The 26,781-nt window shown below is 37.4% G+C and overlaps 2 protein-coding genes across 3 annotated transcripts in view; one reads left to right on the forward strand and one right to left on the reverse strand.

Moving 5' to 3' along the window:
- Positions 1-9,630: 9,630 nt before the first annotated feature.
- LOC121955516 (pro-opiomelanocortin-like) lies at positions 9,631-20,099 on the forward strand. Its single transcript, XM_042503512.1, has 3 exons — positions 9,631-9,856; positions 17,696-17,822; positions 19,087-20,099. The coding sequence occupies exons 2-3, from the start codon at positions 17,703-17,705 to the stop codon at positions 19,627-19,629; spliced, it is 663 nt and encodes a 220-aa protein (XP_042359446.1). The 5' UTR covers positions 9,631-9,856; positions 17,696-17,702; the 3' UTR covers positions 19,630-20,099.
- Positions 20,100-20,949: 850 nt separating this feature from the next.
- The window catches only part of LOC121955338 (protein EFR3 homolog B), a 47,600-nt gene continuing 41,768 nt past the window's right edge, over positions 20,950-26,781 (reverse strand). For both annotated transcript variants that reach the window (XM_042503243.1, XM_042503244.1), the window contains 3 exons: positions 25,770-25,876; positions 25,613-25,662; positions 20,950-25,000 (listed from right to left, as the gene is read on the reverse strand). In XM_042503243.1, coding sequence (XP_042359177.1) covers positions 24,895-25,000; positions 25,613-25,662; positions 25,770-25,876 — 263 coding nt within the window. In that variant the 3' untranslated portion in view covers positions 20,950-24,894. The remainder of the gene's footprint in view (positions 25,001-25,612; positions 25,663-25,769; positions 25,877-26,781) is intronic.

Genomic DNA, 26,781 nt, shown 5'->3' on the forward strand with positions numbered 1-26,781 from the left:
TACAAATAAATTGATAAAACTTTTAAAAAGTTTAAAAAAATAAAAGTGTTATTTATTTCAATTTTTTGGCACTTTAATTTTGTTTTTTCTTAATACTTGCGGTTGTACCATTTACTTTTGGAGAAACAATTTCTTTAATAAAGTACGGAACCTTTTTTACATTTGTGTGGTGATACTCTGCTGTGTTGTGTTCAGTAGGTCTATTTATCTTCTAACTTAACTATAAACAGGAATGTAAGACACTGCAAGGTTAGTTATTAAAGTAGGTTTGGTTTGGTAGGTTTAGAGAAATGGTAAATTAAAGCTATACCGATGCATGTTCCTACAGCAGTGCTCTTCAATTTCATTGCAAGTGGCGACAAAAAACTCTTTGAAAGTCTTAAATCTAGCTTGTTTTAAACTATAGGAATGCTGCTGTATGATGTTTGTTTAAGTGAAAGCAGATATAATGGTACACAGCAATTTTGATATAAATGCAGTTTTTAAATTGACTTTGGTCAAAGTATATTCATCCAAATAGATACAAAACGAATACAAGTGATAACAAGGCAGGGGCAAAGGTCAAGGACCGTACAGCGCCCGTACTGCCATAATTCATAAAATCGCAATACTTCCAAAATGTGACAATAACATAACATAGCCTATACAGTGCATCAGCCCACACATCAGACACACCCCAGCCCACACACACACACACACACACACACACACACACACACAAAACGTTCATGTCATAGACTAAATGCATAGCACAAGCACACAGCTTAATTGAAAACAGAATGATGATTCACTTTTATATATGTCTTTATTCTAAAAAATGACAAATATACTAAAATGCTTGGGGGGCTTACTGGAGCTATGCATATTTGTGAGTAGTACCTAGTCCCAATGTAGTGGAATGCTTGAATATCATTTATTTATGAGTCAAATTATAATATTGGAAAGATAAACAGGAAAAAAAAGTAGAGTTTGAAGGTAAAGCAGTGTCCATGACTTTGCCCCAGGCAACCTCATGTCTGGATTAAAGCCAGAGCAGTTCTTCTCTGAAGCTCATGTTTTGGGATTCAACAGTGTGAAAGAAGTTCACCCTGGGACCCAAATACTTGCGGGTGTTTTGTTAACCTGAACAAATTTGCTTGAATCCTTTAAAAAACATGAGAAGAAGACAATGTGCAGAAAACTAAGCCCTGCTGATATAAGTCTTCAGCAACTCTAAAATATGATGCGAGGCAGATTCTGTCTACCTATAAGGCCGTGGCCACAGAAAACGGACACTTTTTGAAACCACACATCTCTCTTGGTTTCCTTCTTTCATCCACACAAAGCCAGAGCTTCCCACCCACAAATACTCACCTTTTCTAAAATGCTCTCCCAAGGTGATGAATCTAAAAACGGCTGCCTCGCACCATAGAGTAGTTGGAGCTTTTTAAACAGCTTGACATTTTTCAACCCTTTGCAACATGTGAACGAGCCCTCTCAATTCCTTTTAACTTGAATTGCTTCTTTGAGCTTTAGTGTCTTCCTCCAATGACGTAGAGGAGGATCTAAGGCAACACACACTTGCCAAAAGGGACATTCCTCCTCATTCTGTCAGTAATATTTTAAAGGAGCTCGATACACATTTCAGAGCATATGAATTGTCTATGAACATGGAGGTGACTGAGCCAGCGACTGTCAGCTAATGGTGCTAATTGGCTATCTGCCCATTCAGTGTGAACGTAGTGAAATGTGTCTGAAATGAGCAAGTCTGCTTACAACCACAGCCCGGTCTCATAGGTAAAACAGACATGAAGCCTCAGAGTCACCCGCCCTCTGACTTTCAACCAGCTGTTTGTCTCCTGTGTAAAACCAAAAGGTCAACATAGTTATATCTTTTACGGACTTGCGTCACATAAGTAGTCATTTTAACCGAAAACAAACATCTTTTTTCTTAACCTAAACAAGCATTTTTTGTTCTTGAGACATTAAATGTTTTTCATCCCTAAACTTAGCCAAACTGTGACCATTACATAAGGAAACTGCGTCAATTTGTAAAAGACTTTGTGTCTTTTACAAACCACAAATTAACTCGCATTACAACAAACACAGAGGTAGTGTAACTTCATTCTCTGCTCAGGATGCCATTAGTCCACTGAATATTTACCTAGCAATAACTTTTTGTTGCCATAGTAATGCTCTGATTGTTGCATACAGCTCCTTTAAAGTGTTTTCAGATGACACACAGTTGAATAACCTGATACAGCACCTGTTACTGATTGTTGTGGATAATGAGAAAATCTGATAAATACTTACATAGAAGTCTGTAATTGTTTTTTTAAGCCTAAATAGTCAATATAATGTTCTACTCTGCAGCTTTGGGGGGAAATAATTGGACTCTCTGTCCTCTATGACTGAGCTGAGACGCACTTGGAAGGAACAGAGGACATCACAAATAGAAGACGCCTGACTGGTTAATGACTAAACAGTAAAAAGGTGGTGTTTTAATGATTCATTTATTATATAAATCACTCCAAAATAGAACAAAATGGGAAAAATGTGGCATCCACTGACATTTAATAACCTAATCACCAGAATAGCTGTTGGCATTGTACATTTCTGCAAATCATGGATATGAAACATTTGTATGTTATTATGTAGCAGATTACTTATGCCACTGATATCTTGCTAAAAACATCCAGTTTTTGTGCTGTTTTTTCACATACAAAAAAATCACTGCTTTTGGTGGCACCAATCCCACTGGAAAAGCCATTGATGTCTCGTAAAAAAAATACCAGCTCTTGGTGTCACAATTGCAGCTGAAAATACCGCCAAGGCCTTGCTAAAAAAAAAAAAAACACCCTGTTTTGGTGGCACAGCCACTGCTGGAAATCCCTAGATAACAACTTAACTGCTGTCATTGTACATTTCCGCGGCAGATGTGTTACATTTTTTCACTATTATATAGTGAATATTGAAACTTGTGCCACTGATATCCCACTAAAAACAGCCTTGGTGGCACAATTACCCAAGGCAGACAATGTCTTGCAAAAAAATCCCTGTTCTTGTTGGTTCAATTGCAGTCGAAAAAAAGCTACAGATGTTTCACTAAAAGATACCCACTTTTGGTACGATAATCAGGTTTGGAAATGCAGCTGATGTGTCAAGAAAACAATTCTTGCTTTTTTGGCACAATCACTGCTGAAAATGCCTCAAATATCTTGTTAAAAACGTCCCCGTTTAGTGGGACTTAGGTGACACACCCTTCACATCCTGATGAAATTCATATACATGTGATCTAAACTGCATTCCTTTGAAAATACAATACAATACTACAAATGCAACGGATCTGTGATTTATAGATATACACAATAGCAACATTTTTCTCTGGCAACTGGGCTGCATAAAAATGGGATTTTTTTATGTTGGCATCAGAAAAAACATGGCTACTATTTATTTATCTATTGTGTTCTTTTTAAATAATAGTTTAGTGTTCAAGAGGTTCAGCATGTTTCCAGTTCTGTTGCCAGGCAATAGATATTTTAAAAATTGTTGAAGGTCTTTGCATACTTATTTTATTTGCTTGTTTGTCTGTTGTTTTTGTTGTTTCTTTTGTGTTTTCAGGGTCATTCTTGTAAAATTCTTAAAACTCCCATGATCATTGGTAGATTTTAATAAGAAACAAAAAAATGTATTTAAATAAAGAATCTGAATATTCCCTTTAACACTGTATCTATCTAATCTAATTCTATGGGAACATGAAGTACATCATGATGGGATTCTGATTGATCAAGACGTGCAGTGGAGGTTTAGTAGATTTTCGGTCAAGTCGCAGGTCTCGCTTGTTTATGGCCAGTCAGTGCTTCAGGCGGTCTTTGTACTGAGCACTGTTCATATGGGTGTCAGTCAGTCCAGAACGTGTCGAGGACGTGTGACGTTCGAGAGGCAGGAGGATGCTCTCGTGTGAAATGAGAGTGTGTGACCTCCATCAACTTACAGCCAATGACACAAATAAACCTATTGGTAAACCTATAAATATCAAATGGTGCTGCTACGGCTCACATTACGGCTTACATTTTTGAAGACAAGTTGACGAACCAAGTCTGCATCTTACCTGCAACTGTACAACGTGTCAATGCCACTGCACTGTAAAATATATGCTTAATTTAAGGGCCTAAGATACCACTGACACTGGCGCCGCTGTTGAATTTTAAGCTATGATCTCAGAAGTAACAATACAGTAACCATCACAGGTGTGTTTGTTTAAACAGTGTTTATCATTTCCATCATGCAAATCCATAAGCGATATGGTCTGAGTTCACAAGTGTGTTCTCTAGTGGCATCATGAAGCAGCCGTATGTCTATGCGAATGTATGTCTGTCTCTGTGTATGGGGAATTAATGTAAGTCAATGTGATGTCCTCTGAAGTGAGCATAAAGCACTGTTAAAACATAAAATAAGAAAATAAATTATGAATTATGTTACTTGGGCTATGAATAAACAAATACTGCCAATCCCATTTGCCAACAAAAGTAATTCTAGAGTCTGAATGCCATTTTAACAATGAAACAAAATGTTATTAAAAACTAAAAAATATAAATAATAAATCATAAATAATAAGATGAAAGATCAAGAGGTATCATGAGAAATAAAGAAAAAAGAAAGTAGTAATTGTAGTCGTAGGTCCAAGTATACAAAGAACAATCAAATATAGAGTATTCCACTAAGTAACACATATTATTGAAAATTTACATTTGCAATCAAACTATTGATCTGATATATGCTTTTATACAGCATGAGGTCACATTTTGACATTTTATATGATTTTCAGTATATTAATCGCAAATGCTGCTCAATATTTATCTTATTAGAGCATCAACATTTACTGTTCAGTGCCCAAAACAAGCGGTACAAAGGTCAGATCTGAAAATGGCAGATTCGGGTTGTTTTTGTTTTCGCCTTCTTGGTCTCTAAAACCTCTGCAGACTGATGAGATGATAACACTTGTATACATGGCAGTTGGTTAAATGGCAGAGTCTTTATTAGGCAGTGATTCACACACCCTGCACAGCTTTGTCCGGGGGCTGAATAATTATTAAGCGGTGCAAGTAAACGACATCAACAGGGAGATGAATTACACTCTTAAGTGCTGTTGGAAAGCATCGTCTCCATTTGTTTTGAACCTTTATTTATCCATCGAAGAGGGGGCTCAGCGAGCATGCTCTTTTTGTTTTAGCATTCATATCCAGTAATGACTGAAATTTACAAGCAGAACAAACAGCACCTGCAGAGGAGGGACATGTGGAGATTAAGTGGGTTAAAGCTGCTGTGCTTCGACACTTGTTGCTACAGGGAGACGAGAGAATTAATTTCTCTCCAGAAAGTCTGTCACTCTTTTTTTACACTTAAAAGCTGTTTCTCATTATGGTTTTAACCATCATGCTCTAAAATGTTCATCGTGCATTTCTTATCTGCATTTTAGTACATTTTTTCTTAATGTGGGCTTACAGCTACCTGTTGTACTATTTTAAAGGTCCCGTAGGTAGGATTTCGGGGGATATATTGGCAGAAATTGAATATATTATAATAAGTATGTTTTCTTGTGTGTATAATCATCTGAAAATAAGATGCGTTGAGTATTTTGTTACGTTAGAATAAGCCTTTTATATCTACACAAGGAGCGAGTTCTCATCCATGAACTCCACCATGTTGCACCACCATTTTTCTATAGTAGCCCAGAATGGACAAACCAAACACTGGCTCCAGATAAGGCCATCCGTGTTCCTCCCTGGCCGGAGAGCATAGGAAAAACTATTTTTTTCTCCTAAAATGCCATATGGATGTAGTCGATTGGAATTTGTTTTAGTGAGCTCCATGCACAGACAAACATCCAATCCAAATACATTACGAGGATAAAAACAAATACATAAAATAGGTGCAGTCCAAATCTTTAAAAACGTTTTAAAGATGATTAAAACCGATGGCCTAAAGTGCTAGATCCAGGGTGTTAAGGAGGCCGACAGCTTCAGGGTGTGTGCGTTTCTGAAAACTGGTTGTCTTAATGTTTCTCAGTCTTTTGTGAGAGGGGAGAAGGGTAAAAAGGCAGTTAGCTGGGCGGAAAGGGTCCTTTAAAATCTTACAGCCTTTCTTTTGCGGCATGATTTCTGCTAGGAATGGGACCTCTATGCGGATAATTTGGCTCCCGTCGAGACCTTACATAATCAGACAAAAAAAGCAAAGCATACATTAGCAGGTGTTTGGCCAGGAGCCTGTCTCTGCCATGCCAAACACTGTAGGAGAAACGTTGATTTGCAACATAAAACAGCTTTCTTCAGTGTTTTTACTGGTTTAATTTGTTGGGTCTGTTTGTTTTAAAGAAGAGGAGACCTCTGCAAATATTTTGGCTCCCAGTGACAACCGCCTTAACGTCTGGATAAGAAATAAGGTGATCATACATTAGTAGGTGTTGTGCAAGCGGGCCATCTGTGATATGCCAAACAGCAAAGAGAAAAGACTAATTTGTAACATGAAACTGCTTTAATCATAATTTTGAACGGTTTAAATCATTATATCCATTTGTTTCAGAGAGGAAGAGGAAATCACCTCTAAGTATTATTGAGCTCCTGGTAAAAACCTCATGAATGTCTGGATCTTAAGTTTTAAGAGAAAAAAAGGGAGCAACATAAGCAAGCACTGGGGTTGGCGACCTGTCTCTGACATACCAACAGCTTAGGAGAAACACTTATTTGAAATGTAAAACTATTTTTACTGGTTTTAGTAACATGGTCTGTTTGTTCTGGAGAGGATGAGACAGCTGCAGATTATTCAGCTCCCAGAAAAAAATCTCCTAAACAATGAAGACCGAAGGAATTATAAGCAGGAGAAATTTCAGCTGATGCAGTCTCCAATCCTCACAGCAGGATGTCATTAAATCAAAAATATACTTCACACACAAGTTTCTTTAATTTGAAAATGTGTGTGAGTGATATTCAGTCAGAATTGTGGAATTGAATTTGTGGTAAGTGCTTAAATCAATCTAGATATTTAATTTGATTCATGTAAACACAACATATTAAAATGCTAAGCTGCATAACAATAAAACATCAGGAAAGTTAAATAGTCCTGTAAACCTCTCAAGAAATAACCGTGAGGGTGGACAAAGGAATCTCACAGTGAGGGACTTTTTCTGAAGCATAAACCATAGTTTGTCGAGGCAGTTCTGTTTTTATTGCAAAGTGGGAGGATCAAAGTAATTTGAAACAGTGTGATAGGTCATTAGAGGAAACGGTTTCCAGTCCAAGATTACAAACACCCTTTTTAAGGTGTATTTAAAGTGTTTATTATATTGTCTGCCACAGGGGGACTTTCATTTTTGATGCATGCTTTACACTTGTGAGATAACAGTTGAGACATTTAGAATAAACATTATGTTTTCATACATTTAGCTCTAACCCTTTGGAGGAAAGCAACATTTCTTCTAATTTGTGCAGCAACATATTTTTTAAAAGGTCTTACTGATGCCTTAGAAACCATCTGTGTTTCTTTTTTAAGCCAAATGAATGGACCTTGTGTACTATTTCCCATTGATGAACTGCCTTATACACAACAAGTGAACAAGGCGTCTCCTCATAACTTTGCCCTAAAGACATTTATTTTCTCACTTAACACTGCTGTCATTTTAAAATAAGCAACTCCTGGATATGTTTATAACTCATGATTCAGTGGTTTTAGGAAATGACCAGACAAGAAGGAACACGTTTTACTTCATGGAGACACAGGGGCCGTGATAAAATGATGTGGATTTTGAGCAACAAATAATTTTATAAACATAGCCTAAAATATTATCTTTAAAGCAATAATTATATTTTTCATCCATTTCTTTTGCATCAAAGTCATTACATTTTGAGCACCTTTCACTATTGCTTGTAGGGTAATGTTATGTATTTCTATCTTATTAATTTATTTCAGTTTTTTATGAACATTATTTTGCATGTAAATTCAGGAACATTTACTGTATATATGTTTGCATATACAGTATGTTTACATGGTGTCGAAATTAAATTGGGTAGAAGGGACAAAACTTCCTTCAGTTTAATTTGGATAAAACATAGATGTAGATTTCTGAAAGGAAGCATGAAATACTTGTACCACTAAAAAAAAAAAAAAAAAAAACCCAGAAAAATAGCAAACAGTGTGTAAGATTTAGGAGGAGTTAGCAGCATCTAGCATAGAGGATGACAGACTATAACCAGCAGAAACCTGAAAATGCAAAAAAGTGAAAGGCCCTACCTTGGACCAGTGTTTGGCTTGTCCTTTCTGGGCTACTGTAGGAACATGGCGGTGTGTCATGGCGCTCTCTGTAGACAAGGACCAACTCCCTGTAGATAAAAACATCTTAGTCTAAGGTAAAAAAAAAAAAAACACAACAATTTCTTATTTTCAGGTGATTACACACTAAAGAAAACATACAGATTAAATTCCTTTTCTGCCAATATATCCTCCTACCTACCTTTAAAGACATATACACGATAAACTGATGCAGAAAATGCAAAAATTGGTGAAAAAAAATGCAGAAAACAAAGTGTTTGATGCAAAAAAAAATGTTGGTGGAGGATCCCAAACACCCCGTTTCATATGCGTGTCCCCCAAAATTGAAAAAAAAAAAAAAACCTACACCCAGTTAAGATAATAATGTACTATCTTTCAGTAACAGCATTCATAAAACACAGGACTTAAATCGTCATTAGTCATGATTTGTTTTCTGTGTATATTTATATATTCTAATCAGAAAGCAGCTTAATTATTTTACATGGTAACTGTGCTGTTAATTTACAGGTTTGCAGGAAGCAAACAGGTAGCTGTTGCCATCTCAACATTTAATAGGAAGATTCCAAACCTGCACTGATAAACTTTAGCTAAAAAAATGTCTTTTTCCTCAGTTAGTCACTTTGTCCTTCAACAGGAATGAACATATTTTGAGGACTGTGAAGTGAAATGCTTAAAATAGTGTTTTGAAAGGAAATTGATTTCTCAGTGTCTCTTACAACAGGCATGTTTTTTCCCCAGTTATTCTGTTTAGTTCATCCTTGTATACTATAAAAAAAATCTTAACACCCATAACAAACAGCTGAATGTGTACGTCATTTTATTCATTTTCAACAGCATAGCCTTTCCTCTTTTAAAGCACCTTGTGCGTGCGTGTGCAGCAATGACGTGAGTGAAGGGAGTCTGGTATTCCATAATGAAGTTTCCACACAAGGATGCTTGCAAGAGCCGCTGCAAAATGATCCACTCAGTCAAATTGATTTCAACACTTCAGCTCCTCATCCCCTTTTGAAAGGATGTGGCTCTCAGCGTGAAGATGTCAGCGGTTTAAACCTGCCTTTGAGGGATTTAGAGGCGAAATTGACAGGAATACATGAATGACCTGCAATTTATTAGTGTGTGTACACAGGCATGCTATGATTGCAACCCCAAATAGAAGACAAAGAAGAAGCAGGAGGACAGTAAATTAACTATATCACTAATTATTCACCTGTTGTGTTGGTGACGTGAGCTGCACCATTGATGAAAAAAAAGTGTGTGGGGGTGGCCTTTACCATACACACAAATACACACTCCTCCTCCCCATCCAGAGAGGAGCCGGAGACCCTTTAGCTCGATCACACCCCGAGGCCTTCAGACACTTTATGCGTCTATAAAAAGAGCTTTCCTCCTCGAAGGAAGCAACAGAAGATCCGCTCCTACTGAGTGCCTCATCACAGAGCAGAGAGAAAGCAGAAGAGGAGGAGAGACTGTTAGGAGTTGCCACTCTGGAAGATTTGTGGTGAAACGGAGAGTTAAAAAAATAGAATAGAGGAGAAGGACATTTTTGGAAAAGGTAAAAAAAAACCCTTTAATTTGTTTCTTTTTCTTGGCATGGATAAAAATTGAGTCTGATTGTTGTTGGCTTCTTGTTTTACTAAACAAATAAGCTATTTTGCATAGATTAACCAGATTCACTGGGTTTTATGACAATGTGTGACATATCAAGCTGCATTTGTTTTGTAAATTAGAATTAAAGTGGATTTATATTTCATAGTTACATCTCAGCTTTTTGTACAGTTGTCTTTGGTAACATTTGAGCTGCTTTGCATGAACATAAACCTCCACAAACACTGATCTAACTTACAGATCCTTTAAAAAACTCCATATGTTTAAAACACATAAGGTTTAAATCTATTTTGATCGCAGCTTTGGGCTTCTTTATCAGAGTGTGTCTGTGGAGAGCAGAGCACAGCTGAGTGAGTCATGCTGTAGGAAGAGCAGAGAGTCTCTGCCAGAGTTACAAAGACGATGGCCCACCAAGGAGTCACAGCATAATAGAGAGGGGAGAGCAAAACAACAGGAATGCAATTGCCCAATAATAGAAGGAAGATGAACTCAGTACACCAAAATGAAAAAAATAAAACAAATATCAATCGGTCAGTGTTAAATATTAAAGTTATTTTTTCTGTGTTATGTAGCTTTTATAAAATAAACTCCCTACAGTTATTATTTGTAAATTGGTTAAGAATAGGATGACAAGAAGTGACAACAGATATAAAAGCAGAGAGATGAAGGGAGGCGTTTGCTCAGTAATGCGTCATAAGGGAGGTCATTCAGTGCCTCATCTATTGAAAGAATGTGTTTGTATGAATATAAATTGCTTCTGATGTGTGTGTGGTTCATGTGAATGCAGCCTCTATGTGTCCTTGTATGTATCAGTATGTGTGAATTGATTATTGCCCTTGGACTAGCACAAAAGGTATTGCTTGCTGTTCACCTAACTCACAAGACTCACCTAGCTTAAAGGAAGAATTCATCCCTAAAATAAAAATACTTATTTTTCCCCTTACCTGTAGAGATATTTAGTCATCTAGATTATTTTGATGTGACTTGAAGAGTCAGGCAGATATTGGCCATAGAGATGTCTGCCTGCTGTCAAATATAATGGAACTAGATGGTACTTGGCTTGTAGTGCTCAAAGTGTCAAATAAATCAGTTTGAAAGACTCAATAGCAATGTCTCTTTCCAAAAATGATGAGTCAGTTTCTAAAGATAATCCACAGACCTTGTTGTAAGCACTTTCACCTAGGAACTATTTTCTTTCTACTAAACTACACCCACCAACCATATCACAGAGCAGAAGGAGACGTGCATCCTATAGTATTTCTTGTGTATAATAATAACTAGATAAAAGACGACACCTATTCAATCCTGTGGAATTGCCAACACATTTTCATCTCAGCTCGTTACTTTTTGCAGCTTTGTCAGTGGATATTGTATCTACATTTTACGAGTTAGGTATCCTTCTGCGTCTGTTGTTTATGCTCCAGGCTGCCACTACCTACTACTACCTACTACTACTGCCGACAACTTTGGTAGAAGTTAACGTCACCTATTAAAAAAAATGCTCAAGAAAAAGTCTCTAGGTGTCTGATATTTATTGTACTTAAGTATCAAAAGTTATTTCATGATATTAAATGTACTTCAGTAAAATTACTTAAACTTAAAAATGATTATTAAATTATGATTCATTTCTTAAGTTTTTTAAACGTTTTTAAGGGCAAATAAGGTGCATTCAAAAAGCAACAAAATACAGCTTGTCTTAAAAAAATAAAAAATAGAAAAAATACTGTGAAAGAAGCCCCCCTTTTAATGTCTGGGCTAAGCCCCTAATGTCCTCAAACTCTAGATACGTGGGAGTGAGGTTAAAACTTTTTAAAAAGCCAAACCACCCAGTGCCATTATTATTTACTTTGGGATTTTCCCTCAATCGAAAAATAACCTACAAAACCCTCAACCATGATAATTCAACTGAGCCCATCTTCATTCAGATTTAATGTGATAAAATCGGATAAGATAGAACTTTATTTGTCCCAAAGGAAACTGCTGTGCAGCCATTGCAATATGAGATTGCAGATACAAGAAATGCTCTATACAAAAAGACTGAGATAATATAACAGTAGGTGCAAAGTATAAAACTAAATAATACTAAGGTGCAATCCAATGCACACATTATAAATAATGCCAAAACCTGGTTAACAGTATGAATCATAAAAATGGTAGGGTATGTTTGTTACTGGAGTAGTAATACAAAGTCCAACCTGCTCATTTTGAGTGGAGTTATGAATTGTCAAAACTATGTGAATCATAAACTGTGCGTCATTCCAGCTGCTCCCTGTTTTTTAACCAAGAGCTACTAAATGAACAGTTATTACCACTGACATTTAGATTTTTCAGTGCTGCAGTATTTTAATTTATCCATCAGTAGATCAGGCTGGGTTTGATTTTGAAGTAATATCCGTAATATTTCAGCCCGGGAGAATCTCCCCAACCAGTTGTTTCATCAGAAATGCAGCCAAACACACTCATGTTGTTTCAGTAAAGAAGTCAGTCTGCCTTTTCCTGTCACCCCACAATTGATTTCATGCTACAGACAGTACAAGTAGTTTTACAGACAAAAAGCTCAGTGATTTTTTTGCTCCGTGATCCTTTAGGCCACAAAAATGCTGAAAATACATTTTGTACATGCATGTTTAAAGAATGATGGAAAGACCGCAGTTATCCTAATACCGCAGTGACAAAGAAGGTACATTGCTTGTGGCTGCTTCTCAGTAAAGCCACATTGGGGGGGGGGGCTTAGTAGAGTTAAATATTTTTATGTGAAGCAGCAGCTGTGTATGATGCCACAAGTGGAGGGCCTGAATGCTTCCAGGCAAACAGGAAGTCATTTGTCAAAAGAATAAAATTACAAAATCTTCCTGGCATGAGAAGCAGGTTAAAACAGACACATACAATCCACAGGTGAACAGGAATTAGGTAGGAAAAAAGGTGCAGGCAGGTAGAGGTTCAGTTCAATCAATTATTTATTTTGTCCTTGTAATTATACAAGGCACAACCTCAGTGAAATGTGCTAATTTCCTCCGAAATGCATCTTCTTCCACTGTTGGCTGCTGGTTTATGTTTGTCCATGTTTCCAGATGGTTCTGATTATCCATGGTTATAGTTGTGGAATCATTAAATCAACATTAGCTTTCTTGTGCTGTGCTCAGATGCCCTCTCTCAAGCTTTTTAAGTCTTTAAAACCTGTGCAAATTGGTCTGATTTCTTTCGAAAACATGGGGGAAAAACGGCAAGGATGGCTTTTGCAAGAAATGTCCGACAAATTACAAAAAAGATCCGAAAATTAGGGCCGAATGTCCCAAAATCTTTCTTTTTAATCATAATAATTTTGTATTTGAAATTATGTTACAGAAATAAAATTAATAAAATTAATATATAAGATAAATTGTTTTTAGAACATTTTTAGTACATATTTAGGTCATTTGTTTTTTACTTTTTGTGCCTAATTTCAGGTAATTTTCTTGTAACTTCTCTTCACAGATTTTTTGCAAATTCTTGTTAAGTTGCTCACTGCCTTCTGCCAATTTTTTTTTTTTTTTTTTTTAAATCAAACCGATCTGCTCAGGTTTCAAAGGGTTGATTGTCAGCACATTCCAACCCCAACATGATGGCTGCATGGTCACTCTTCCCGAACAGGGGCAATACCGCATTGCAGCAGCCTTTGTACGGTGTAAAGCAGTTATCCACAGCAGGATTGGGACAGCACCTCACATTTCCACCAACATGCCAGTCACCATAAAGCAAGAAGTCACCTGGTTGAATGGTGCTGTCCAGGATTTAGCCAAGGTTCGGTTAATTAAATGATATTACAGTTCCCGGTATCGCGTTGGAAACTGGTGTGGCACAGAGGTTGTCCAGTTTTATTATCAAACAAATATACAATGGCTTTCAGGATGCAGCTGATGTCCAGCTGATGCTAGTTCAGCTGCCTTCCACATTGCAATGAGTGTCTCGCAGCCACACACCACCGCAAAAGCCAACCACAAAAAGCACCACTAAACTTGCAAAATGGACAAAAGAGCCTAAATTTAGCACAAATTTTGCTGAGTCGACAAATAGGCAACCATAAACATCCATACCTACCACATCACACCTACATGGGCAACAGCACAACCATAACAATCTGGCTGGGAATGAATGGACATGGGCTGGATATCCAGGATTTCACAGGCAGGAAAAATGTCTGATTTCATGGCAGTTTTTCTAAAACGTTGCAATGCATGTTGCAGTGTTTTAAGCATTTTTTTGCAGTGGAATAGTGGGAGCAAGTAGGAATGTGAATTGATAGAAATGTAGTGATACCAATGCCAGTATCGTTATTGGCCTTATTGATTCCTGATCAGTTTTCTTTTTTATTAGAAAAAAGTATTCCCAGCATCATCTCAATTGTTTTATCATCTCTGAGTCTGGATTAAATGAGAGAATATTTGTACAGCATTGGTTTTCATTTAGGTTTTCTTAGTCTAAGAAGAAGTCTGCGTGAAGCAAACGTCTTTGTCTTGGATATTTACCCTCGTAAACAGATGTGCTGCTCAGTTGGGGAGCAGGAGTGCGTCAAATGGCATTCCTTGGAATTCAAGCTCATGTTATGTAGGAAGACTTTGTTTCACCCCTTGCTTTAAATAATTGTTTTACAGACATGACAGCAGCTGTTGTCATCTTTCTTCCTGGAATGAAGTCACACTTTGGACCATGATGAATGAGTTTGATTTCATTTGGCAGTGCACAACAGTCAAAAAAAAAATGCCTGCATTTAAAAGAAGGAACAAGATCTGAAGCATACAAATCCATTTGATGACGCCATTCGAACTGATTCCCATTTGAAAGCAGCTCTTGATTTGCATGACTGGCCGAAACAAAAAGTGAAAAAATAATTGTTTTCTTTCAGTATAATCCATCTGCTGTGCTCTAAGTTACTTTACCAAAAAGTCTGAATAAAGCTTTCGTATCATAAACATATGCAAGAATTTTATTCCTAAACTTTTTTCTTAATCACACATAAACACAAGTTTGTCATGCAAACAAGCAAGCATTCCTCTATCACTTTGTGATTTATACCACAATAACATTATCTCTAACCATGTCCATGCACGTTTAATGTAACTCACCATGATTTCTTCAGCGCTCGCAAGAGATGTGAAAGCAGCAGCTGCTGTCATGCTGATTTGTCTTTGTTGTCTGTTTCACCAATTCTCCGTCTCTCTGCATGTTCCATCTTTTAATGCAGAACATCAGGGATTGTCCATGTCCAGTATTAAGCAGTATTTTTTGGTTGTAAATGTGAGACATCTGTGTCACATATTCACAACCAGAAATAATGAGTCTGGTGATTCACAAGAAGCTACCATGCTTCATTAAAGTTGCAAAAAAGTTGGACAAATTTGGAGGAGGTTGTGCAGAATTCACTGAGGTTAGTTTGATTTGCATTAATTGTTGAGAGTGCAACATCCTGGAGGGGCTGCAGCTGTAAACTGCGGGCTGATGAGGGAAAGTGAAAACAGGTGAGCAGGTGGAAAATAAGAGTCAGGTGACTGGGACAGCTGGGAGAGTCTGAGGGCATCTGGTGGATGGATGGAAAGTAGCAATGCATTGAATTTGCTGGAGACTGAAACTGAATTTGAAAAAGTGTGAATCTGCAATGGCTATGGTATACACATGCATCCACACATTCATGCATTCACACACACTAATGAGCCCACCCTGCAACAAGCAATTCATGAGTCATGTAAGGGGACGTGGGAAAATTATATGTATGTGTGTGTGTGTGTGTGTGTGTGTGTGTGTGTGTGTGTGCCTTCTATACAAGTTTGGTCATGTTACGTGAATTAGATTAGTGGTTATGTCTTTTTCACATAGGCCACCCAACCATCACTGGCACAAGCACAAAAACACTTCTTCATAGGTCCATACTCACTTTAGGTTCATGCCATATGTCAGCCTCTGAGGGCAAAAACCACGGACCAACTGACAGCAGAGCTAGTTACAGCTAATAAAAAAAAAACAACTATGTTTTTTATAATGACTGTTCATTTTTGGGAAAAACATGGTAAAAAGTGCAAAGTAAACATCTAGGATGAGAATCAAATAATTCTGTACCACATGTGTGACTCATTTCCTGTGAATACATTGTTTTTGTGAAGCCAGCTTGAATCAAGTGCAGGGATAGCAAAAAAATAAAATAAAATGCTTTACCAAAATTGGGTTTGATCTCGTGAGAATTATAGATAAACATTTTTGTTTAGATATGTTTTAACTTTACTATAGTTTCGTTTTGATGGCCATTAAAAAAATGTTATGGTCCTTATACAGAGAGCTTTGATCAGCCCCAAGTTACTATTAATATCATCTACTGTCTCTCAAAACTTATATTAAGGTTCTAAATGTTAAAGATATATGACGCAAACACATTCTCATCCCATCTTTACATTCATGCTGGAAGCAAACACAGGGCTCCCAGAGTGAAGCCCTGAGTTTGTTGAACCCAGACACCCCCCAAAGATTTAGAAAAAGTTTATATGGTTCTGAAGAACAAGATGTCCTGGTGAAAGTCCCATGTTTTGTTCCACAATCCACCACCCCAGCCTGCTGTACTCCTGTTAGCGCACTGGTCACATGACCACAGCTCTCTAAAATACATGGGTTTTGCACAAATCACTGGTCAATGAGTACGTGGGATATGAGCGAATTTTGATGCATTACTTATTGCAGGAAAATGTACAGTGGTGAAAACATTGCATAAGAACATCCCAACAGAAGTAATTCCTCTTAAACTTATGACCCCACCAGAAGTGTGTGTGACTGCATATTTCTTCTGCAGAGACTCTGTCCTCTACTTGTATTTCCTTTTTTTATTTTTATTTTTTATATATGTGACATTTATGGATGTAACCCCCCACAGCTCTTTGGTGAGGTCTGAGCTTTATAAAAAAAGTTGGCAGCCAGCTGCCAGACCATAAGCAGCAGACATCCAAAGACACAAGACACAAAACCCAAACCCCCAAACCCAAAAATGTTAATTTAATAAAGCTTTTACTTCCACTTTTGCTTGTGGGCATGTTTCCAAGCAGTAAACAACAATCCTGCATAGTGTAAAACACACTTCACAGTCCAAATACAGACATATTTTTTTTCCTCTGGATATGGAATATGGTTCACACAAAATGCATTTTGTGAGCATAACTATTTTTAATGTGACAATTTAATCTTTATTATTTTTAATTACAGATGTTGCAAAATAAAGATCAAATACAGCATGAATCTAAAGGAAGAAAAATATATAGATCCTGCCCCATTCACTGAAATGACAATTAGACACCCCTTCAATCTTTTTTTTGTATCCTACCCCATATTTCTTCATCCATGAAGGGATAAAAAGAGCAATCTTTAATCAAGCCTTGTTTTGGGAAACATGCACATTTTCCATGGCTTTCATTATCAACCACTTTTAAATAAGATTCATGTGCAACTGATTTACGAGACCATCTGTTATAATAGGTTACAATATTTGCAGGCTAAAGGAATGTTGATGAATGGTATTTATCTCACAGTTATTCATCCAGGACACACAGCTACAAATCCACCAGTTATCTTTGGGACAGGGTTGAATCACGCAAAGTTATATAAAGAAGGAAGTGTTACACAAGTGCAATTATCAAGAGGCACCTGATCATAAAAGTAGCAATGACTATATCAACCTATTGGGACTGTCCTCTTAATAAATGCGCTTCTATTTTTTTGAGGAGTTTCCCACCTGTGGCTTTACTTTCTCTTGTGTTTCTGTCCTCCACACCAGGCTGAAGATGGTGTATCTGTGCTGGTTGTTAGTGGTGATGATGGCATATGTGTGCGTCCCCGGGTTCGGGTCGGTGTGCTGGGACAGCTCCATCTGCAACGACCTGAGTACCAAAGAAAGGATACTGGTAGGTTAAATTGTTGTATCATCTACACTGCTGCCTTCTCTCTATTACGTCTCTGTTACTTGGCCAGGAAAAATCCTCTCTATAAAGTCCCTTTAAAAGGACACAGAGACAACAACTTAAAAACAGACTAAATTAAAATTTAAGTTGCATTAAAAAAATACATTTTTGAGCATTAAAGCTCACTCACTCTTGGAAACAGTTGACAAAACAATCTTTCTTTAAGCTTCATTTTGGAGCTTTGGATGTTATTACATTTCTTCAGATTCTTTGTAGCTGCAGGAGGAGTTTTTGTTTTTGTAATTCTGCCGTTTATTTATCTTTCAGTCTTTCCCAGATTTCTGCCTACCCTTGTGCCAATGAAAACCAGTAAAATGTGAAGTGTTGAAGTTATGAGGGGTGGAAGTAACGAAAATGTATTGATTAATAAAATTAAACTGAATCAATGGACTGAGATGTTTAAGAGTGTCATTGTCAAATCTGGGATATTTTTCTTGGCATTTTTTTCACTGAGGAGTGCCCCAGATAATGTCTCTCTGGCTGACCAGGTGCTCTTGCTTAAAGCCTGAAGGATTTTTTTAGTGAATTCTGGATGAAAGCAGAAAATAAGCTCTGTGGTAAACAAATGTTTTGTTTAGCAAGATAATGTTCACAGATGAACTTGCAGGATTTTTGAAGCCCAAATACAATCACCAGAAGTAAAAGGTTCACATTAGGCTATAAACAAACTGTAATATGGTCACATCGCTGTAAAGAGGCTGTAAATCCGTGTTCGTTGCCGCTTGGCGTGATTATGTTCTGCAGCTAGTCTCATATCTGTAGTCTCATCACTTGTTGACCTTTTTTAAAACCCATAAAATCTTCAAAGTTTATAAGGGGGGTAATTCCTGTCCATAATTCAGTCTAAATAACAATGAGACAGATTAAAGATATTGTTATTTACAGCAATTAAAGTCTGTTATTTCAGTTTTAAACGCAGCTTTAAGTTTTTTGCTGGGCAGTTTTGCACATTTTCTCAATGCATATATGCAGAGATTTTATGACACAATACTTTAATAATGATTTATGTATGTAAATTTCAGTATCGTCTGCGAAACTTTGTTGTTTGGCATAGCTTAAGCTGATGGGAGCACAAACTACAATAAATCAGTTAATGAAGACAAAAAAACAGTCCCATTACTGTATCACCGTCAGCTCCTCACATGACCTCAAGAAAACACATCATTTTAAAATGTTCACTGGTGTCTCTCTGATTCCTTCCACACAGGACTGTATCGACCTCTGCGTGTCTGTGATCCAAACTGAATTCCCACAGCTCAGTGCGTTGGCCCTGAAGTTTAATGATGATGACCTCTTACTCAGCATCATTATGGCCACCCTGGTTTCTGAAGACAAGTTATCAGAGGCAGATCTGAAAGCTCACAGTGACCTGCGACGCTCCTATTCAATGGAACATTTCCGCTGGGGCAAACCATCTGGTCGTAAACGCCGACCGATAAAAGTTTTCGCCTCTTCTCTGGAGGGAGGGGGCTCCTCGGAGGGCACTTTCCTCCCTCAGTCTCGCAGACAGCTGAGCAGTTATGAGGACGAAGTAAAGGAAGAGGCGGATGGAGGAAGTAAAAACCAGGGATTGCAGAGCGCCAGGGTCAGCTCAAAGTCACATGTCACACAGGAGAGAAAAGATGGGACGTATCGGATGAGTCACTTCAGATGGGGGCGCCCACCTGCCTCAAAACGTAATGGTAGATTTTTGAAGCCATGGAAGGTGAAATCTCAGGGGAAGATGTCCAGTTCTCCAGTCACATTATAGTCACAGATGTGCAGATGGTAATGGGCTGAATGGAGGAGAAGGAATGGCCGGCTAGTTAAAAGAATCTAATAGCCATTGCATGTTAGTACCTGCAGGTCTAAATTTTAAATTACTGAAACTTGTCACTATAATTAGCATGTTCAATATCTTTTCTGAGCCAACAATGTGTCTGTTATTGAAACCTTAAGGATAGAAACAACATGTTTTTCTGTTAAATAAAAACAGTGCACCCACAGATTGCCTTGACCTCCTTGGTCTGAATTGAAAGCTTTCTTAGGAATGTTTTTTTTTCTTTTTTTCTCATATGTAACGTAAATTGATCCATATGTTTTGATAAACAGAGAATGCCATTTCAAGGCCAGAGGTGGGTGTGAATGAAAGTATTTTGAAATCGATTCAGTTTATTTACAGTGTGGTTTCTTTTTGTAAATTAATATAATATTAAAGATCATTTTTGTTTGTCGCAAAAATACTTGTAATGGACTGATTTCATTTAATAAGCACAGACTTACAACATGAACTCTGAGGGTTAATATTAATGATACTACCAACAAGCTAATGAAGGTCACCAGATGCAGCTGAAAACACTTGAAGGGAACATTTTTTCTAAGAATCAAAACTGATTTAGACAAAAACAAAACAAAAAAGCATTAAATCTAGAAATAAATAATAAAATTTTACTGGTGACAGATGGGGAAGACTGTTGACCTACTATATGGTGTATATGCAGGAAGTACTACATATTTTTTAAAAAAAATCTAGATAAATTAAAAGAGTTGCATTTATCAAAAGCAAAACTATATGAAAACATGATGAAGATTCTTCATACAGATCATGAGGTGTAAGACTGGTTTAGGTTAGGGTATGAATGTAGTTTTCCATGTTCACCTCCTTTGTTAAGCAGGTTCTCATGCTTACGTTTGCTAAGTAGCACTAAGTGAAAAGTAACCCACAGCTGAGGCTGAGAAGAATAACTGTAGTTTTGCAGATATTTCTTCATAAATGAGATTTTTTTTTAACCTGGTGCCAGATAAAAGGTCAGAGGAAGAAACTTTTAACAGTTCATCCTCTGAGGAGCATGAAGGTTTGTACTACATTTCACAACAATAGTTTTGGGCATGTTTCCATCGTGACCAAAGTGATGGACAGACCCACAGATACAATGGTTAAAAACAAATTTTCCCTACCATGTTTTTCCATTTATTGTCCATTTTTGGACATTTTGTTAACTGAATTAGCAAAAAAAATATCTACAAGGTAAAAACATTTGAAGTATTTTACTGCTGAAGGCTGTAACAGTAGAAAAAAGACACAATTTAATACACATGCTGAATTTAATTCTGGTAAACTATCCAATCAGGTGACAGTCATGGGAATGGCAAACACACAATACAAGCACTGATGCAAGTAATGTAACAGAAGCCAGTCTATTACAGCAACTAAAAAAATAACACTATGAGCACAGCTGTGGAAACCGAATATTCAGTCTTGAGTCAAAGATTGTTTTCATACTCTGCATGATGATGCATGATGACGCTCAGCAGCTTCCTGTGTCTCAGGCAGATCACATTAAAAAACAACATTCTTCTTTATCAGGTTTTTGTCATCAGTAACAAAATAAATCACAAAAAGATCAGACAGTTTCTGCTTACAGACAGATTTATTGTACAACACGGCAACGTCACTAGCATGCAAAGTCAGGTATGACACTCATAAGGCATTTTCTCCATGTAAAAGCTGCCTTTGTCACTAGGTAATCCAGTTTTTAAAGTGCAAAGTTCACAGAATGAATAGATTTGACCTACAGCACTACATTGTAAACAGATCTATTAACCAGCCATGTAATGACAAAAGTAAGATCGGATTACCGTCAGTTAGTATTACATCACGCTATGCAATGACAACAAGCACACTGGTAGATTTACACGTCTTCACTGCGAGGTTGCAAGATGCTGAAAAGACAGTTTTACACAAAGTGTCACTGGAAGGTTTAGACAGCTGCACATTACTCTTAGATAGCTTGTTCTTCGTTAACGTGGTGGAAAGAGTCACTGGACAAAGACTGTAAACTGTGTTTGAAGAGTTTGGTCTTGGGTAATGTATAGAAAGACGCACATCTACATGGATGTTCGTACGGACACACACTCACACACACGCTCACCTGCACTGACAAAAAGATGATACACTGGCATTGGTGGACATGAATACACACACAGAGGACACTACATTGCAAAAATGAAGCAACCAGCGGGACTGTAACACATGACAATCGGGGACAAACCAGACACTTGTTGCTTACATTAAACAAGATGGCTGCAGCGCGTTTCACACCCGGTGCAGTTAAATCACAGAAGCGCAGGAGCTGGAGGGTCGGCCCTTTTACAACATCACAAAACTGACCATCACGGTATCACAACAACAGAAGGTACGATTTAAAACACAAAAGGATCTGCTACCAACAGTTGGGCTGTGTTAGCCAGGCTAGTGGCAAATTATTGCCATTATACTTTTTATACCTGTGTGTATGTGCACACATGCGCACACAATGGCTTTTAGACTTTAAATCTTTCTGAATGAGAGAAGTGCACTGCAGCAGCAGTATGGCGTAAAAATACAGTGCAAACTTAATCCAGCAGGATTGAGGATGTAATGGCAACAATAAAGGTCGTTTTTCTGGTGATAAGACCTTTTGCAAAATCTGCGGCTAACAACCAAGTTGATTATTTTAGGTTCTTAAATTCTTTAGCAGGACACTTTCAGACTTCACTAGTGTGATACACTGGCCTCGAGATGATGAACACTGGACAAAAGTTTAAACGCAACACCTTCGTTTTTGCTCCCATTTTTAACAGGTTAACATTAGTGAGCACTTCTAATAATCCACTTATCTGACGTGTGGCATATCAAGATGCTGCTAAAAAAAAGTTGTGCCTTAGGATGGTCACATAACAGGACACACCCAAAAAATATACAGTTTCAACACATAACAAAATGCAACATTTTTCAAATTTTAGGGGAGCGTGCCATTGGCAAGAGGATTGAGGATTCTATGAATTTGGCAGTACATCCAACCGGCCTCACAACCGCAGACTACTTTTAACCACAACAGCTCAGGACCTCCACGTACAGCGTATTGTTGAAATATTTGTTTTTTTCTTTACTGTGTTGTGTCTATTGTTTCTATTTAATGCTTTGAACAGTAATGTCTGTCTATGTTTGATGCAACAATTTCCCTTTATCTACAAAAATTTTCGTCCAAGGAAGACAATTAAAGAAACCTTGAACCTTGGTTTGCCCAACGGAAAAACTTCTGCACAAACTGTAAGTGACTTGTGCGGTTATAAGGCTGGTTGGATGTACTGCCAAATTCACTGAGACGACATGTGAGTCGTCTTATGGTAGTGAAAAAAACGTTCAGTTCACAGGGAACAGCTCTGATGGACAGTCACACCGTCAGCGTGCCAATGGCGCACTCCCTCAAACCTTGTGACATCTGTGGCATCTTGTTGTGTGATCAAACTGCAGAGTGACCTTTAATCGTGATCATCTCAGTTAGTAACAACTGGGAGTAACAATAGTAACAGTGCTGTTTAATCCGAATCTCGATATGCCACACTTGTTGTGTGGATGATTATCCTGGTATAGGAGTGCTTACAAACACAGATTTTAACACATTATTGACCAATCTTCGACAGACTTATACAGACTTATTAAGTCTAGGGTTGGTATACCGTGACATGAAAATGAACAGTTATAGCATGTACATTTATCTATGGTATTTAAGAAGAAGAAAAAAAGAAAAGCAACCTGATGAAGAATCTTTCGTTATTTTCAAAAGGGAGACTTTTTTTATAACATACCTCCATCAAAAATGATCAAGTTTAAATTATAGTAGAGTTTGCTCATGAAACCTGTGTTTTCATTCCTTAAGTGTCATTGAAACTGATAATAATTGTATTCTCTGAAACCGTGATATTTCTAAAACGGTAACTCTACCATGAAAATCTCAGTCCATTAAAAAGTCTTCAATCTTAAACTTAAATCTGTGAAAAATGGGAGCAAAAACAAAAGTGTTTGGTTTTTTTGTTCAGTGCAGATTTGTACTATGGGCTTCTCAGGTACACATTTTTGATTTCAATGTGTTGCTGGTTATTCATTTTAGGGTTTTACTTAAATATCTGAACACCAAGTTCTTCCCCTCTACGGACACAATCAGTGCAGTGGCAGTCTAAAATTAGAATATACAATATATATACACACACAAAAACAATCCTACTCTGTACATCAGCATAAAGATTTATATATTTCTCTGTATATACACATTTATATGGAAAGGAGGAAAATAAAGGATCCTTAATTATCTTCTAGTGTTTGATCGGATAAATGTCACAGTAAACACTTGAGATGTTCGGAGGTTTAGTGTCGTCGTGACTGTGGTGCAGTGTGCGTTTTTGTGTGTGTTTGAACTTGAGTGACCTGTAAGGCACTCAATTTGGAAGGACAGTTATCTTTCATTCAAACCACAGCTAAAAACAAAAATAACCATTAGAAGAAGAAACAAAGCTAGGTGCAGGAAATAAATGCCCGTCATCAAAGAAAAAGCACTTTTGGCTAAAGCTAAAAAAAAAAGGCGAAACAAAGACAGCATTAAATACCGGGGACAGATGTTTAGAAGATGAGTAACAGATGGCAAGGGTTAGCGTCATATCTGTATGTATTATCTATCCATATTTCAATTAAATATACACAAAAATACAGTCGGGTCATTTAAAATGCATCTAATTCATTTATGCTTTTCCTGTCCATAAAATCAACAAACAAAATAAATACAATATTAAATATCAAAATCGGCTGAATTTTGTAATTAAGGGTAGTATGGCAACCTGTATGGGACAAACAAATTTTCCCTCACAGTTATTGGCAATTTCTAATTTAAAAATCCGTCCAGTGGAGTTTCAACAGACATCTAAGAAGAAATGAAGGGAATACGTGAAATGAATGTTTGTTTTACTGCTGTTTTTAGTTACATTAGCTTTTTTTTGTTGTTTTTTTTTTTGCTTGTTTTGGCTGCGATCACAGGGCAAAGGAACTAAGTTAATGAGGAGGTGGCTTGTTCTTGAGTTGGCTTCAAACAAGTGTCTCCTTATCCCCCGTGGTTGCTTGACTCTACGATGAAGACGCCTTTACAGTGAGGATCGGTTGCCCTTCCCAAATCCCTTTCCTGTCCTTTAAATGTTAAATAGTTCTGTAACTTCGCTCTTCGGTTTAGTACACACAGAGGTCAGGAAACTTCATCTCGTAGATGGGTACAGATCGACTCTGGCTTTGGCCGTAACCTGATGAAATGGTTCCAGATGGGCTTGGCGGGGGTCTGAATGGGGAGAAGAAACAGTCAGCATCGCCATGAGTTAATCATCTTCATCATCTATTTGAGTCAGTATTACAGTTGGGTGATTTGACGGTGTAAAATGTGCAACGATAGAAATGTGTCCGCTGGTAGAGATTTGGCAATACTGCTTCTGCTGCGGGAGCTATTTGGAGAATAATATGCAGCAAACCAGGGCTGGTTTCTCATGTGACCTTGTGATTTTTGTGTGATCTCGTGAGTTCAGCTGCACCGCAATGTTTATTTGGGCAGACATGGAGAAGGAGAGTAAAGCAGTGTCTAAAAGAAACCTTCAACACTTAAAATTATTATTCTCAGGAACCTTGAAGTTTCAACTTAGAAGGTTAGTGTTGCTGTTTTGAGTATTTTGTTGTTATTTTGTTTGTATGGGAGTTCCAAATAAAGAAGAAATTAATCACATAACTGAGGTGAATTGAACTTGTGTTTCTGTATTGTTTAATACAGTGTCATCATGATATAAAATTGCATGTACAGTGATGAAAGATTTTGTCCATATCACCAACTCCTTGGCTATATTACTGCCATCAATGTCACTATCATCACTTTAGAAAATAATCCCAAGGCATCACCTCTTACCTGATTGTAATCTCAAAGATCTGATTTAGTTTGCTCTGCAGTAGTGTGGCCTAGAAAGGACACAAAAATATCACATCAGACAATAGTATAAAGCTGAAATAAATAAATAAAACATTTAAAAAACGATATTGATAAAGGAAAAATGCTTTTGCTTTACCCTGGCACCACAGTGGGCAGCTATCTCCTCGAAGGGGGCCTTCTGAAACTTCTCGACCACTTGTCTCCTCCGCTCCCTCTCCTGCTCCTCCATACCCACACTGTCCACTAGAGGGAGGCACAAACAATACAATAATGCATTATGCTGCAGCATATTTGTAGGTGGCATTTGTGCTTGACTGATTCTTCTTAAAGCAGTGAATGAAATCTGAATTATTGATTCCCCTGAATGTGTGGGTTTTTGTTTTCCTGCAAGATCTTTTGGCAGCTTGTGTCCATTTTTTAATTTCACTGCAGCTCATGTAAATTTGGTGTCAACTGCACAGGAGGACCATCAGCACAAATCATTAGAAAGTTTTACACGTGTTGATACGGTGTCAATAAGCATATCATTTGAATACTTTTAAGCAGAGGTTGTGTTAACCACATATTTGCCATCATTCACAGAATTTTTTCAACAATGGCAGAAAAATCTTCAAGTAATTCACATCCCTGGTGGCGTGTGCGTAATTAAGTAGCTATTGTCTAGTCTTGATCTCACGTTCATGACTTCACAGTCTAGCTGGCTTTAGCCATCACATCGGTTGGATGTATTGCTAAATGCCAGTGCAAAATGTCACGGCAGCTAAATGTCCAAACTTGTTTTTAAAAAATGAAAATTATTAGTAAAATATTGTTTAAAAATCAACATTAAATGCTAATAAATATGTCTCGTCATTAAAAATGAAATTTTGGGGCGCCTGGTGGATTAGTGGATAGAGCAAGCTCCCCATATATGGAGGCTGTGTCCTCGCTGCAGCGGCTGTGGGTTCGATTCCAGCCATGGCCCTTTGCTGCATGCCGCATATCAATTAAAGGCAAAAATGCCCTAAAAAATATCTTTTAAAAAAATTTAAAAAATAAAAATGAAATTGTGCAGAGTGGCGGACATTGGCTGAGCAGAAAAGATACACACAAAGGACTCATGCACTAACATGCATGTAGCACACTTTAGTCAGATGTTGTTGTTTTAT

Source organism: Plectropomus leopardus, chromosome 16 (assembly GCF_008729295.1).
Source record: "Plectropomus leopardus isolate mb chromosome 16, YSFRI_Pleo_2.0, whole genome shotgun sequence".
Lineage (NCBI taxonomy): Eukaryota > Metazoa > Chordata > Actinopteri > Perciformes > Serranidae > Plectropomus > Plectropomus leopardus.